We start from the raw sequence: 14,096 nt of genomic DNA, 5'->3' as shown, positions 1-14,096 counted from the left end.
TTTCTCTCTTGGAGACTTGACACTAATTCTCACTTACCACAGGAACTGCCAAATTCTTACCAATAGCAAGCATTGCTTGCTCTTGCACTTAACTCCATGAAACACACACAGATTAGTTTCAGCCTCTGGGAAGGGACTGCAATATGAGAAGCCCTTCACATCACAGCCAGCAGCATCAAGCTCAGGGTGCAGCGACAGACTCAAATGAAGTCTATAAAAGGGACACTGTTTCTAGCTGCTTGCATCTCCCCTCTAAGAGCAAACGCTCACTCTACAGCAAGAACAGCTAAAAGGTGGTGAAGCAGCACCCGGCATGTCATTGCTTACTGCTTCCTCTCCCACGTAAAGCCAAATTTACTCTGTCAATTCACACTTCGCAACCTGCCCAGCCATTCCTGCTGCATGATGGCAATTCCAGCCAAATGAAAGAGCAAGCATCTATGATCACTAAGCACCTCAGCTGCCCCAAGTTTAACCCTCCACGATATGCAAATCTAAGCCCTCTGTGACAGCCCACACTAATGACTTTCAGGAGCCTCATATCCTCCAAAGCACCAGGATGTCAGCACAGCTCTACCATAGGGACCCTGCTCCTTCAGCTGAATCAATGTCCCATTAAATCTTGTAATTTCTTCCCCTCCTCATAACACACTAAGCAACAGCCCATGAGACATACTTACTTCTACATGGTCCATGCATGGAATTTACTGCATTTCTTCATATCACCTGAGTTTTGTACCTTTGTCTCGGCCAAGACATTGTCATTTCCCCCTTCTTCCTTCCTTGTTGGAAGCCATGCAGCTGCAGAGGGATCAGCCTAAATTACCACTGGGATAGCTGCTGGCAGTACACAGTGTGCCTAAATTTTAACAGCTAAATCTCATAAAAAATAATGAAGCAAACACAGGCACTTCTCCCCAAGATGTTCTACTGCTTTCAGCAAACACTTAGGAACACATAATGCTGCAGAATGGGACTGATGCAGGAAGGAACAAACTTGTGACTTCTGGTGCTTACTGTGTGAACACCCACTGCCTAAATTAGAAGCCCTAGTTGTTAAAGCCAAGACAGTTGTACACACATTCCTTAAATCCCAATGCAGAGCACTGACTGTAAAAGAAGATAAGTAGGATGGATAGTGTTGGGGTGGGTGGAGGGTCATAGCCCCATAGCCCTGCACTGTCCAGAAACCTAAGTACAGCCCTGATCCAGAGCCACCACTTCTCACAAAAAGACACAGTTTTTGTGTGAGGGGACATAATCAGGACAGCAGTTTGCTAAGGATGAGTCAACACTCTGCGTTTCAAAGGGAAGGATCAGCCAGCAAAGAGGCCTCTCTCCTGAGGGTAGCAGGGGATGGGCCAGAGCAGAAAGCACCTCCTTGTCTTCCTCCTCTCATACAGCCTTCAAGCCTCGCACTGTGACTCATCTGCCACAACCCAGGTGAGCTCAGCCCTGCGATGGGGTGGGAAGGAGAGATGGGACATCCACTGGATGCAGGGATCAGACAGAACCTGAGAGGAGAGCACCCATATCCTGCCTTAAGTCTCAGCTTTGTGTCCTGAGATAGTCTCCAGCCATGGCTGCAGAGGCGGTCCTGCCCTTTCCCCTCCCTGAGCTCAGCCTGTGAAGGGACAATGAATGAAAAGCTGAGAGATTATCCCTCCCTGCATCAGCTTGAGGTTTTTTGTTGGTGGTGGTGGTTTTTTTGGAGCATGTTTCAGTTTTCAGTTGCCTGGTGGCACAGAAGCCAGAATAGAGGAGGTGGAGGAGGGAGCCGTAGCCACAGCATAGGAGCTGCTCACCTTTATCCACAGCACCCCCTGTAAAACCCCTCTTTCAAGATGTACATCACAAGAATGTTTGGCTCTGAGTTTAAAAACCACAGCCCTGGGGTACATAGGAGTTGTAGCCCTTTGCTTTGATTACAAAATGGGCTTTGAGCTGGAGGCAGAACATAGAATGAAAACGTTACCTAAGACAAGCAAACTATCTCCTCTCACCTCTCATCAGCTACCAAAATCAAAGAAAGTTCCAATCAGTTTGCCCACAGAAAAAGTGCATGAGCTCTCTTTGAATGCCTCACAGAAAGGTTCCTGCAAGCCATGGAAGCACAAACTTTCACCCTTGTGTACTCAGCCTTCCTGAGGTGTGACTAGAAAGGACTCAAGAACAAGAAATGCACAGAACTTTCTACTTTCTTTCAGAGAAGAGAAGGACCTCAAACATCCATATTTAAAGATATTTAAAGTTGGAGCATTAAAAAAAAACATATCCGAATCTTTAATTACACACTTAAAGTACCAGAGTGTCCCAAGGCCCAGGTCAAGATGCAGCCCAGTTCATGGCAAGCCCAGTACAAGCACATCTCGGAACAGAACCCATGCCCTTGGGACAGCAAGCAAGCAAGCTTCGTTCTTGGAAGAAATTCCTGTATTGTTAGCTGCCTAGAAAATCATTTTCTGAGAAGGGTGGAGCAAACAGCAAGAAAGCTGGCTGTCTCCACCTCTGAATGTAGCCAGCTTGGGTCAGAATTGCTGGTAACAGCTTGAGATTTCTAAATCAGGGCAGACAGCTTGCTTGCTGCACCCCTCAGTCCCAGGACCAATGCCCACACGTGAACCAAACCAAGTTACACCCATAAACAGACACACCCTCCAGCACCAGGGAGAGTAGTTCCTCCCATCAATGCTTATCTAGCTCTAAGAAACGGGGCACTAAGCAGAGAAACAAGAACACGCTCACATCCATGTGGGACTTTATAGTGCTCTGTTTGCTTGCATGGAGACACTGATGCCAGTAATGCAGCCTTTTACAGCTCTCAGGTCCCAGAGCAGTAAACTAAAGCTGATCTGCTGAGGTATGTGAGTGCAAGCATGCAATGACCCAGCCTCCCCTTGCTGCTGGGCCTACGCCTCACCTGTCAGCAGCTACTGTGGTCATCCCAACTTGCTTAGGTTAACAAGCATGAACCTAACTAAAGGTGTGCTGCTGGATTTGTTGTTGCTCTTCGTACAATTTGCATTGCCCATGGCTGTACAGATGTGGAGATGCCCTGTTACCACAGGGCAGGAGCAAGGCAGCATGAAAGGGCTGGGAAAGGGGTGCAGGCAGACCCAGGGAACCATCTTCTGCAGTCAGTCCTCTTTAATATCTTTATTAATGATCTGAACAAGGAGACTAAGGACCCTCAGCAGATGCTCTGGAAGAGCATAGCTAGGAGGAGCAAACAGGTAATGATCCACCTGTACTCAGCACTGGTGATGCAACACCTCAAGGACTATGTTCAGATCTGGACCCCTCACTGCCAGAAAGATGGTGCATGTCAAGAGGAGGGCAACAGAGCTGGTTATGAGTCTGCAGCACAGGTTTTATGAGGAACAGCTAAGAGAACTGGGATTGTTTAGTCTGAAGAAGAGGAGGCCCAGGGAAAACGTTATTGCTGTCTGCAACTCTCTGAAAGGTGGTGGTGGCAGGGTGGGGCTCAGCCTCTTCTCTCAAGTAACACTGATAAGGCAAGAGGGAATGGCCTCAGGTTGTGCCAGGGAGGTTCAGCTTGGGTACTGGGAAAAACGTCTTCTCAAGAAGAGTGGTGAGGCAGTGGAATGGGCTGCCCAGGTAGGAGGTGGAGTCACTGCAGAAACGTGCAGGTGTGGCACTGAGGGAGACGGCTTAGTGGGCATATTGTGGTTGGAATACATGATCATAGAGGTCTTTTCCAACCTTAATGATCCTATGGTTCTATCTATGATCCTGCACAGGGGGACTATTCAGCTTTCCAAAAGCAATCTTCACTGCAGACCACACTTTTACTGATGGGGCATATACACATGGTACAGAAGATCTCTTCTGTCACCACCCACAGATCAAAACTAGACAATTAGAAGCTAGAAATGAGGTGCAGCAGCATGAGGATAATTAACCACTGCAAAAACATGCCAAACGCAGTGGCATTTTCCATTTGTGGTAATTACTTAATCAAGACTAGATGTATTACAGGACATGCATTAGAGACCAGAGCAAAGGGAATTAATCACAAAACTGGATATATGGGCTGCATTAGGCAAGAGGACAGAAGATGCAAAGCATAATAGCTCCTTATGGCCTTATCATCTACTAATCAATGGGGAAAAATTGCTCCTTTTAGCATCAGTAGATTTGGTAGACAGCCATATTTTTTAGTGACAAGATAGGCTGTTGTTTACACAAAATACAGACAATACTAAGTTGAGTTTCATCCCGACCTATAATCTGGAATTCTCAAAGCTCTTTATCCTCACCATGTCAGTAAGTTTGACAGCTCACTGGCTGATAAACTGTCATTATTATTCCCTGTTCATCCAGCCTGAAACTTGTCAGAGTAGCTGATCATCCACTCCCATGGCAAACTGCACTCGCCTTACCTGCAACTTTGGGCATCTGCTTCTCAGCCTCACTGTTTCGTGAACAGATGCTCATAGGAGAGCCTCGAGAAGAGACCCAGCTGCCCAGCTGCTGCCTGCTGCCAGTGCTCATCCCCAGTGCAAAAACTCTCATAGCCTCCCGAGAAAAAGAGATAACATACTGATTAAGATCAAGGTCAGCAGTTAATATTAAAAGAACTAGGAAACATATTTCTCTGTTTCTTTTTAACAAACACCTTCATATATGACAAAGAAAAAAAAAAGTGATTTCCATTAGTTGCCACGACAACCAAAGGAAATCGCTAACCCATCTCCTCTCTCTCATCAGCGTCTGACAGACCAGTCAGGGGCAGCAGGCAAGCATGCCCTGTGCCAGAGCCCAGGCTCATCCACACCCTGTGGCTACAGGGAGCTCTGCCTACCCTGCCAAAGGCTCATCATTACTGCCTGTCAATGAACTACTTGTTGACAGTTCTGCTCCAAACACTGTCTCCATCTTCCTGGCTATCGCTACTGTTGTTGATAAGGGTAATAATGCTCTGCAATGCCAGCTGCATCTTCCAACTGAGAGCTTTAAACTTTTCTTAAGAGGAATGCATTCGGCTTCATAAACCTTTCTGTGAGGCACAGCACAGCTGTTACTCCTATTTTACAGATGTGAACACTGCAGCTCAGAAGAATTAGATGCCTTGCCCAAAGCCTGCATATAAATCATGGTGTGATGGTAGGAGCAAGAACAAACAGACCTGGAGAGAGCTGTTTGCATTCTCCTGATGCCATAGGCTCTGAACCACATCTGCTCAGAAACCCCTTTAACCCCACCAACCTTCTACAGCAAAATAAGCACTGATCTGGGAAAAAAGCAAACAGTTTTGTATGTTTAATGCTAGTGTACCACTGACCTTGTGGCTACAGCCAGGACATCCTAACTCACCCCAGCACCTGGATGTAGGCAGCTGCACTGCAGAGCAGCTTGGCAGTGATTTGTGAGGACACATTCATGCCCAGCTGTTCTCTCATTCCCTCAGCTTTCCCATGCACCAAGTCAGAAGCAGCCCAGGCACTGCAGTGACACCATACGGTTTAGGGCTACATACATACTACTGCCAGACTCAGCATTCACCCATGAAAATCAGAAATCCACAAAGAACCTGCATCAATTGCAAATTTCGCTCTGCTCTCCCATCCCAGGCCTAGGTTGCTGGAGTTATTGGCAAGTTACCCTACAAAAGAGTTGGTTCTCTGCATGTACGTACATGCATACACATGCATCAGGTAACAAACCACGTCCTGTGCTCCCCAATGAAGCACACGTAGGCTCAGTTTCCTCCACAACACAATTTTGCAGCAATGAAAAGTCAAAGAGCGAAGGTTAAACCACAAAGTGCAAAGAGGAGCTACAAGAAGCTGTTCTCCAAGGTGTTTCCTACAAATTCATCTCTAGAGGCCGATTGTGTTCAATGACTAAGAAGGTACAAACTCCACTCAAAGGGAGCTCATGAAACGCCTCTCATGTCCACAGTGAAAGGTGATCTCACACTGGAGCTTTTCCCTTGGAAAGGGCAGTGAAAGTTTCTTTCTACTCTACCAGTCTTTATTTTTACAAAACAGAAAGGAACACAGTACCTCGAAGGAACCTGATATCTTCTGCTAAACACGGCTGAAACTGGCAGTTGTGTTTAGAAGTTATTTGAGGAGTTTCAAAGGCGCCAGTACACAGAGAATAAAATCACATAAAGCTCTGTTTCTTCAGGCAGCCAGGGAAGAATGTTCTGCTTTGACAGGAGGAAGGGAGCTAGATGAAGAAAAGAGGTGGGCCCAGCACAGAGCAGAGGGGCCCCATCAACCTGCAATCTATGTGCAACCGCACAGGGGAGGCACTGATTATCACTGAGCACAGGGAACAATTCCTAATTGCTGGGACAGAACAACAAGATTAATGGTCTGCTTGTTCATGGAAAAAGAGCATCGAGATAAACTTACTGACTTTGAGATACTCCAGAGCACGGTATCATTTTTCACAGAACAGGAAGGGGACATTACATAGCTGGGATGTGTAAGACTGGATCTGCAAGACACTAATGGCTTTGGGTTGTACAAGCAGCAACTAATCCCTGGTCAGACAGCAATACTATGTGGAAGAATCAGTCTGTTCTAAAAATGCTATGAAGGATCCCAAAAAAAACACCTCTGAAAGCACTAGCTGCTCCAGCTTGGACGGCAGGGAATAACATCTGCAAGCATGTGTGCAAGGCTTTAATTGTGGGCGGGGCATAAATCAGATAATTTAAAACAAACAACAACAAAAAAAATAGTACTCCTTCCTCATCCTACTCACTGTCATATCATCCTCTAGTGCATTCTGTCCCTGGCCCTGGGGACAGCAGAATGGATCTCCATCAGAAATTGTGCCTCAGTTACCACAGTGGTGCCAGAGAAGGGGTATCGACTGAGGAAGATGAGGTGGACAGCACTCAGTGTTTGTTACCTGGGGGCTGGAACAGCCCAGAACTTTTGCCTGACACAGAGTGAGCGTGCCATCCTCAGCTGAGAACACAAGGGCTTTTCTGCCAAATTCAAGCCTCAGCCTCAGATGTGAGCGTTTGGTTTCCTGCCACCTCAATCTTCCAGCCTCCTGGGTTTGAATGATTGTGCTGCACAGTGGAGCTGGGTCACAACCTTTTCCGGTTATCCCTGAGGAATTTTACTCACCCAGACAACTAAACGGTCCAGACATAATAAAAATCCCCTGGGGCACTCTCTTCTTCCTGCATATAGGAAACGAGACAGTAATTCCAATCCCTCGTATGTCAGCTTCCTCAAACATAAACATGAAAAAGTGGCCAAAACACAAGAGGAAAAGAAAGTCCCTGAGCAGCAAAGAGTACATATGTGAAACATTACATCATGCAGAAGGAAAGAAAGCTCTTGGCTCCAGGCTACGATTACCAGTGCTGAAATGGCAGGGGCTGCTCCAGCACACAGGGGCCCCACAGGCACTGTGCTAGAGATCAATTCCTTGTTGGAAAACAGCAACAGGCTCCAGAATCAAACCTGGCCCTATGGCTCTGAGGCTGTGGGCTTCTTAGACAGGATGTGCCTCGAGCAGAAGCTGACAGCTTTGCTGGCCCATCCTGTCACTCCACTCCTGCTCACCTCTCATCCAAGGCTTGAACTCCCTCTTCTCTTCCTATGGTCTGATTTTTGGGTGGTCCTATGTAGAGCTAAGGGTTAGACTCAATCATCATGGATCACTTCCAACTTAGGATATTCTATGATATTTCCCTTCCCAATCTGGAAAGGCTTGAGGACAGTACCAGGCTCGTGTCTCGGTTCCACCACTGGTACTGCTGCAGCAAGTCCTTTTACTACCTCCCTAGGTCTCCTCACAGATAAAGAAACAAAGAAGTTGTCTCTGGCTGTAGGTAACTTCTGAAGCTATCATTATTTCTTGCAATCTTTCAGTGTGAGGAAAAACCGATTAAGAAATAAGGAGGGAAAGCTCTGCCAGCATCCATTCTCCTGAAGCCTCTTGATCTTGTTTATGTCCATCACATAGTATGACAATATTAAGAGAAAGCAGGAATAGTTTCATCTCTGGGACAGCAGCTAGCAGAACACAGCCATGAGAACCTCCACACAGGGTTGCCCTGCGACAGCCATACAGAGATGAGCTCCAGCAAGTCTTTCTGTCTCCTGGTTCGTATGTTATTTTCCTCAAAAGCACAGGGAAATCAGTACCCTCTCCCAGTAGGACTAACAGCCTTCAAGCAGCAGTTAGTTTCTTCTGCCAAAACGTGTACTTACCTGTCAAACAGTGGAAACATGATCTACCTACAGCTGAGCTAAGAAGATACCAAATCCCTACCTACTCAGTCATCCACACCAAACCTCTCGTTCCTTCCAAGCCTGTTCACCCAAAAGGAGCCTCCAGATTTTTTTTGAGATTATGTTCCCCGTGATGCACTTCACAAGGGGTGCTGTCTCAAGGAATCCCACACATGCACACTGGAGCACAAAGCTTGCTTTCCTTCATTGTCATGGGAAACCTGGATCTAAGGGCACTGCCCCAAGCAACTGTAGAGACACTGTTAAAATGGAGAGGTACGGTGTAATAAATGAGATCTCAGGTTAGAGCAGACAATAAGATTTCATAGATAATTCTGGGTGGCCAGTTTACATGGCAGAGAACAGATGTAATCTTAGGTAACTGCCGACTGGTGTCTTCAGCCCAGTGTGTACTGGAACAAAAGGAACTGCTCACCAAACTGGAGCACATTTCAAAGCAAGCAGAAAGAAAATGCTATGCAGTCACTGCTCATGCAGCATTTATCTGTGCTTAAACACAGCACTGAAGCCTCCAGGGCTGTTCATTTGCCATTTGTTTCTTTAGAACTATAATGCCTAGAAGTTGCAATCAGAGCCCCATAGAGCATGAGCAAAAAAGCTCCTGCTCTAACCAGTTCATACCTAACCTAATACACCAACTGTGGCAAAATCTGCAGCCTCTGGGAAAGCTGATGTATATATCCTAGCGTCTGCCATGCAGAGCTGGCTCTGGAAGGTGCTTCAGAGCATAACAGCATTCCAGTCTTTTCTGCTGCTAAGCTTGGAGACAATGATTTGAGGGATTAATCTCTCCAGAGAGGTGCTGGTTATTCACGGTGTAGCTCAGACATGCCAGTGCAGCAGAAGCTGACACCTCTGTGAAGGCAGATGCTGCAACCCAGCTATATGAGGCACTTCTGAGAACCCATCTCATTTAGCTTACAGGATGTGTGAGCTAAAGCAGCCTAGTTAACGTGAGTCTCGTGAGCCTGAAGGACTCATCTGGCTGAGGTTTGTCATAAACTCTCTTCTGCACAAAGAGAAACATTCCTCAGCTCATGTAATACCACACAAGAAAGATCAAAGGTGCCCCCATGCCACCTGATGGGCACGCAGCTGTACCAATAACAGCAGCTGGAGAATGCAACAGGCAAGAGAAGCCTTTCAGCCAGCCCTATGTTAATTACCAGCAAGGAATTTGCACCCTGGCAGATAAAGTCATTCACTCAACCACAGTGAATCTGCAGAAAGCAGCTCAGGCCCAATGGCAAACCACAGCTCTATCTGCAGAGCAGCATCAGGGTGTCACATGCACCTGGGCACTGCACATCACTTCTGTGTCACAGCTTACATCACACACACTGCTGCTCAGAGCTTATGGTCCCTGTAGAAAGAAACATGGGGCACCTGGCCAGGGAGTTCAACACAAGGTGTCCTAAATGAACTATGTGCTTTATCTGCCAGCACCCAAACTCGCAAATCATCCACGGCACACTCATTAAAAACCTTAGAAGCAGGTTGAGTTACCTGTGTGCTGGCATCGCAGCATCCTTTCTTTCCACTGCCCTGGACAAAACTATCACAGAGGCTTTACCAATAAATTCCAGAGGGAAACAGATATTTCTTAAAACAATAGCTTGAGGTCCAAATTACAGCTTTGTCCTAGAGCTATGCAACTACACCAGGATCTTGGCTGTAATTCATTAAGCGTAATTTATTAAGACAGCAGTTTTTCGTTTCCATCAGTGCAAGAACGTGGGAAAAGCGTAATGAAAGCAAGCTGTTGGTGCTGGCCAAGCCCTGCAAGCAGCCCAATGGGAGGAAGCACACCCAGCTTTATGGAGACCAGCTGAACAACCAGCCTCATCTCCAGGGCACAGAGGCTCTCTGCTGGAAGAGTGGCACAGGACCCTGGAGGGTGGGGAGTGTGGTTGTCATTATGTACAGGAGTCAAGCTGGATGAAGAGGAAGAGCTCAGGTGAGCTACGCAAACAGAACTTGGCTGGAAACTTGGTCTTTTCTGCCCCTAACACCTCTTTTCAGCTTTTTGTGTGGAAAGATTATACTGAGGGAAAAGGAGGTGGGGTGAAAAAATTAATCCCAGGGTTACAACAGATGTGCAGTGTTTGCAGCGCGCACTATTAGAAAAGGTTATAAATCTGGTCCCAAATGCTTGTCATCACTGTGCTGCCTGAGGGTTGTAACCCCTCAGATCTGTCAGTAGATCTTCTCATGACAAGAGATCCTCTAGACCACCTCCTCCAGTCATTTCTGGCCAGAATGAGCTAAATCAACTCACACTGTTTACAGAATGCTTTCCAAAGGCAGCCTCGTTTGGCCAGAAATGGGTTAAGGATAGGCCAGGGGAGTAGCTACAGGTCTCAGGGATTAATCTGAATGAATAGCAAACTGGCAAGCATCCACCCACAGCTTGCACCAATATACTTGTGCTGGCATAAATCTCATCATTAACATTCAAAATTCACGCTGAAAAGCAAGTATCCTGATGGGACGTATGACGACACTGGTGTAAGCGTGGTGTTCCCACACACCAACCTACAGATCTCACGGACACAGTTCAACAGTGAGCAGACTCCTTTCCAGCACTAACTTGGTAACTGCTCCAGCAGGAAACGCCTGATCGATTGCGTTACAGCCCTACCGATTCACCTGCAATGCATTCATCAGACATTCTGAGCCTCTGCCTTTTCCTCTGTTGTGATGGATGATTCCCCCAGATCACTGTCTGCTCACTAAAGACCCAGCTGAGAACACAACTGCCTCACATCCACAGGACCCCACTGATACCAGCAAATGGCCTCCCCTGACAGTCTGACCCAGGAAGAGAGACACAACACATTGCCTGGGGCTAGTGGCTGGCCTCTGGCCGAGGCACACAGTTCACCATCTATTGCTCTTGTGACTATTACTGAACTGGGCCAAGAAAAGCTCCCACATTTTGGCATGTCTCAGATTTTCCAGTCTGCACAAAGTCATGCCAAGAACATCGACTGAAGCAATTTCTTTCTTTCTTTCAAGACTTGAATTATGCACCTAACATTGTAGAAATGAGCCCTGGAACAAAAGCCAGTAATGTTCAGATATGGTTATGCCTACAAATGGATTAGAAGCTCAAGGCTCAGTGTTAATATTCTGAATGTACTGAAAGGCGCTAAGTGCAGATTGCAGCAGAAACAGAAGAAATAGAGCCATCACTTCCAAAAATCTAGGAGAGGGGAAACATGAAACATGAATCTTGCTAAATGCCAGGGACACAGGGGTGTGATGAAGAATATCTAGAGGGGGCTAACAGCCAAGGGTGCCTCTAACTGCGAGCAGCCCACCTTGAAGCACAGCCCACTTTCCCCAGACAACAAGAAGGTCCCAGTATCCCAGGTGGTGGTTCCTGCAAGCCAGCAGGTGCTCACCACCCAGCAGCAAGGGATCTAAGAACCCCAGCAGAAAAGTTGTTTGAGGCATCAGTTCTCCTCTCTGAAGTTTTTCTGAACTTGGACTGGAATTGAACCAAAACATTCACGGTTTTGACACACGGATCATCATCTCTGAGAGCAGCCAAGTCACTTTGTCTCTGAATGGTCAGGCATTGGAATGGCCTGCCCAGGGAGGTGGTGGAGTCACTGTCTCTGGCAGTGTTCAAGAGGCGTCTGGATGAGGAGCTACGAGATATGGTTTAGTGGCTTGTGGTAGCAAGGGTAATGGGAGAACAGTTGGACTAGATGATCTTGTAGGTCTTTTCCAACCTTGTGATTCTATGATTAATGTATCAGCTCAGGCACCAATCAGCCTTTACAACCCAGTTTTGAGCACAACAGCTCACATTTGTCTTACTCTCGGTTTATAAATGAGGACACTGAAGCTTGGAAATGTTAGCATGATTACACTTGGGCCACCTTCTAGATTCTCAAAACTGGAGTACAGTAGTAGATGAAAAACAGCTGAAATTTCAACTGAGTCAACACAACACTGGTGAAATCAGGAACTAGAAGCCAGATACATCCTTGCCACATTTCTGCAAATCACTGACTCCAACACACTTCACTCAGAGCCCTGTCACTGCTCCGCAGCTGTAGATGTCCCTGTTCATTGCAGGAGAGTTGGACTAGACTCCCTTTAAGGATCTCCTCCAATTCAAATGATTCTGTGACCTTATGGATGCACTACTGACACTTCCTTTCTTCAGGTTTCACTCTACACTGACCACAACTTGTTTATGGTAAAACTGTTCTGGCTTTTTCAGGACAGCACACAAACACTGACTACATTAGTATGCCATGTCTCCAGCAGAAAGTCCCTTACAATATGACAAGGTACGTGCAGCTGAAACACCAGCCCACCCTACCGCTTGGTCCCTCAGTTTCTTCAAGGGCTGCAATGGGAGTCGAACGGGGCTAGCGCTCGTGGGGAGTTCAGTGGGCGCTCCCCATCCCTGCCACGAGGCGGGCAGAGCGGCACGGGGCTGGGAAGCAGAGAAAGGCAACTCTCTGTAGGAAACCAGAAGTGTTTATACATTTTTGTGCGGAGCCAAGCTGCGATGCTGGAGGGCGGGGCCGGCCATCTGGGAGAAATATGTAGGGAGAAAAAATGCGCGCGGGAAGCCGCCCCAGCCCGTCCCCCCCGCCGGGACAGCTTCGCCGAGCAGAGCACGCCCGGCCGCCCCCCCAGCCCAGCTTGTGTTCATTTGCTCCAAATCACTTCCACATTTCCCTGCCACAATTATCGAATATTTTGTTCCTGACCTCACTTTTACGGAGCCTGCAGCGCCGGGAATTCAGGCACCGTTTATTTTCTGTCAACAGACCTTTGGGTTTACGAGTTTGGGGGCTAATGGCTTTCGCTGCCTGAAAAAGGTCATTGCAGTAAGCGAGGGGAAGAAGAAAAAAAAAAAAAAAAAAAAGAATAAAGAAAGAAAGAGAAAGAAGGAAAGGGAGACGGAGCGGCAAGGGGCTCCCAGCCCGTGCCCGGCGCTCTCAGCCCGCAGCCCCCGTCCCGCCGGCCGTCCCCTCCTCCAGCCCCGACCCCGCCGCCATCCGGCCCCGGAGAGGCCCGGCGGAGCCCCCCGCCCCGGCCCCCGCCTACCTCCGCTCGCAGCCGGGCGACGGCCAGCAGGGCACAGAGCAGCGGGAGAGTTTTCCAGATCTGCAAGAGAGGAGCGGGGAGGGCTGGCGGTGAGCGTGGGTCGGAAGGGGACACCGCCGCCACCGCCAAACTTCCCGCCGGCCGGCCGGCCCCTCACCATGCTGCGGGCTGGCGGCACCGGCCGGGCACGAGGAGTCGCGGAGGCGCCTTCTCCGGCTCGTTCAGCAAGGGAAGGGGAAGTCTCCCCCTCGCCCCGACCCGCCAGCCCGCGGCTCCACCCCCGGCCCGACCCCCGCCCCTACCCCCGCCCCGGCCCGGCCCCTCCTCGGCCCGCCCGCTGCCACCGTGCCGCGGGGCGGGGCGGGGTGGGATGGCGGCCCCCTGTAGGGGAAAGTGGGCTTCGTCCCAAAGCAGAGTGCGTGGTCCGACCTCGGGCGGGCCGGCGCGTAGCTGTAGGCTGTTATGCAGGGACGCGGGGAGGTCTGCAGTCGTTATGTGAGCCCGTGTCCACACAGCATTAGCGGAGGGAACAGCGGTGTGCCTAGCGCCGTGGGCTGGGCTGTCCCACCTGGAACGGCTGTCAGTGGTCCTCTGCATGTAAATACCTGTGATCCTCTTTATATCTTTAGCTTGGAGTTTCCAGCCCAGGGGCTGTAACGCAAGACCTGGCAGCACAGACTGGCTGTCCAAAGGGGAAGAGCCTGGTGCAGAAACAAAGTGCGAATCATGGAATCACTCAGGTTGGAAAAGACCTTAAACATCATCGAG

At 48.6% G+C, this 14,096-nt stretch overlaps 1 protein-coding gene across 1 annotated transcript in view; it reads right to left on the bottom strand.

Moving 5' to 3' along the window:
• Positions 1–13,640, bottom strand: part of FSTL1 (follistatin like 1) — a 43,713-nt gene extending 30,073 nt beyond the window's left edge. Inside the window, exons 1-2 of the mRNA XM_085236787.1 lie at positions 13,486–13,640; positions 13,329–13,388 (exon numbers count right to left, since the gene is read on the bottom strand). Of these exons, the coding sequence (XP_085092913.1) occupies positions 13,329–13,388; positions 13,486–13,488 (63 nt within the window). The 5' untranslated portion in view covers positions 13,489–13,640. The remainder of the gene's footprint in view (positions 1–13,328; positions 13,389–13,485) is intronic.
• Between the last annotated feature and the right edge of the window lie 456 nt (positions 13,641–14,096).

This window comes from Meleagris gallopavo, chromosome 1 (genome assembly GCF_905368555.1).
Source record: "Meleagris gallopavo chromosome 1, MGAL_WU_HG_1.1, whole genome shotgun sequence".
Taxonomy (NCBI): Eukaryota; Metazoa; Chordata; class Aves; order Galliformes; family Phasianidae; genus Meleagris; species Meleagris gallopavo.
This window is presented reverse-complemented; position numbering and strand designations above follow the sequence as displayed.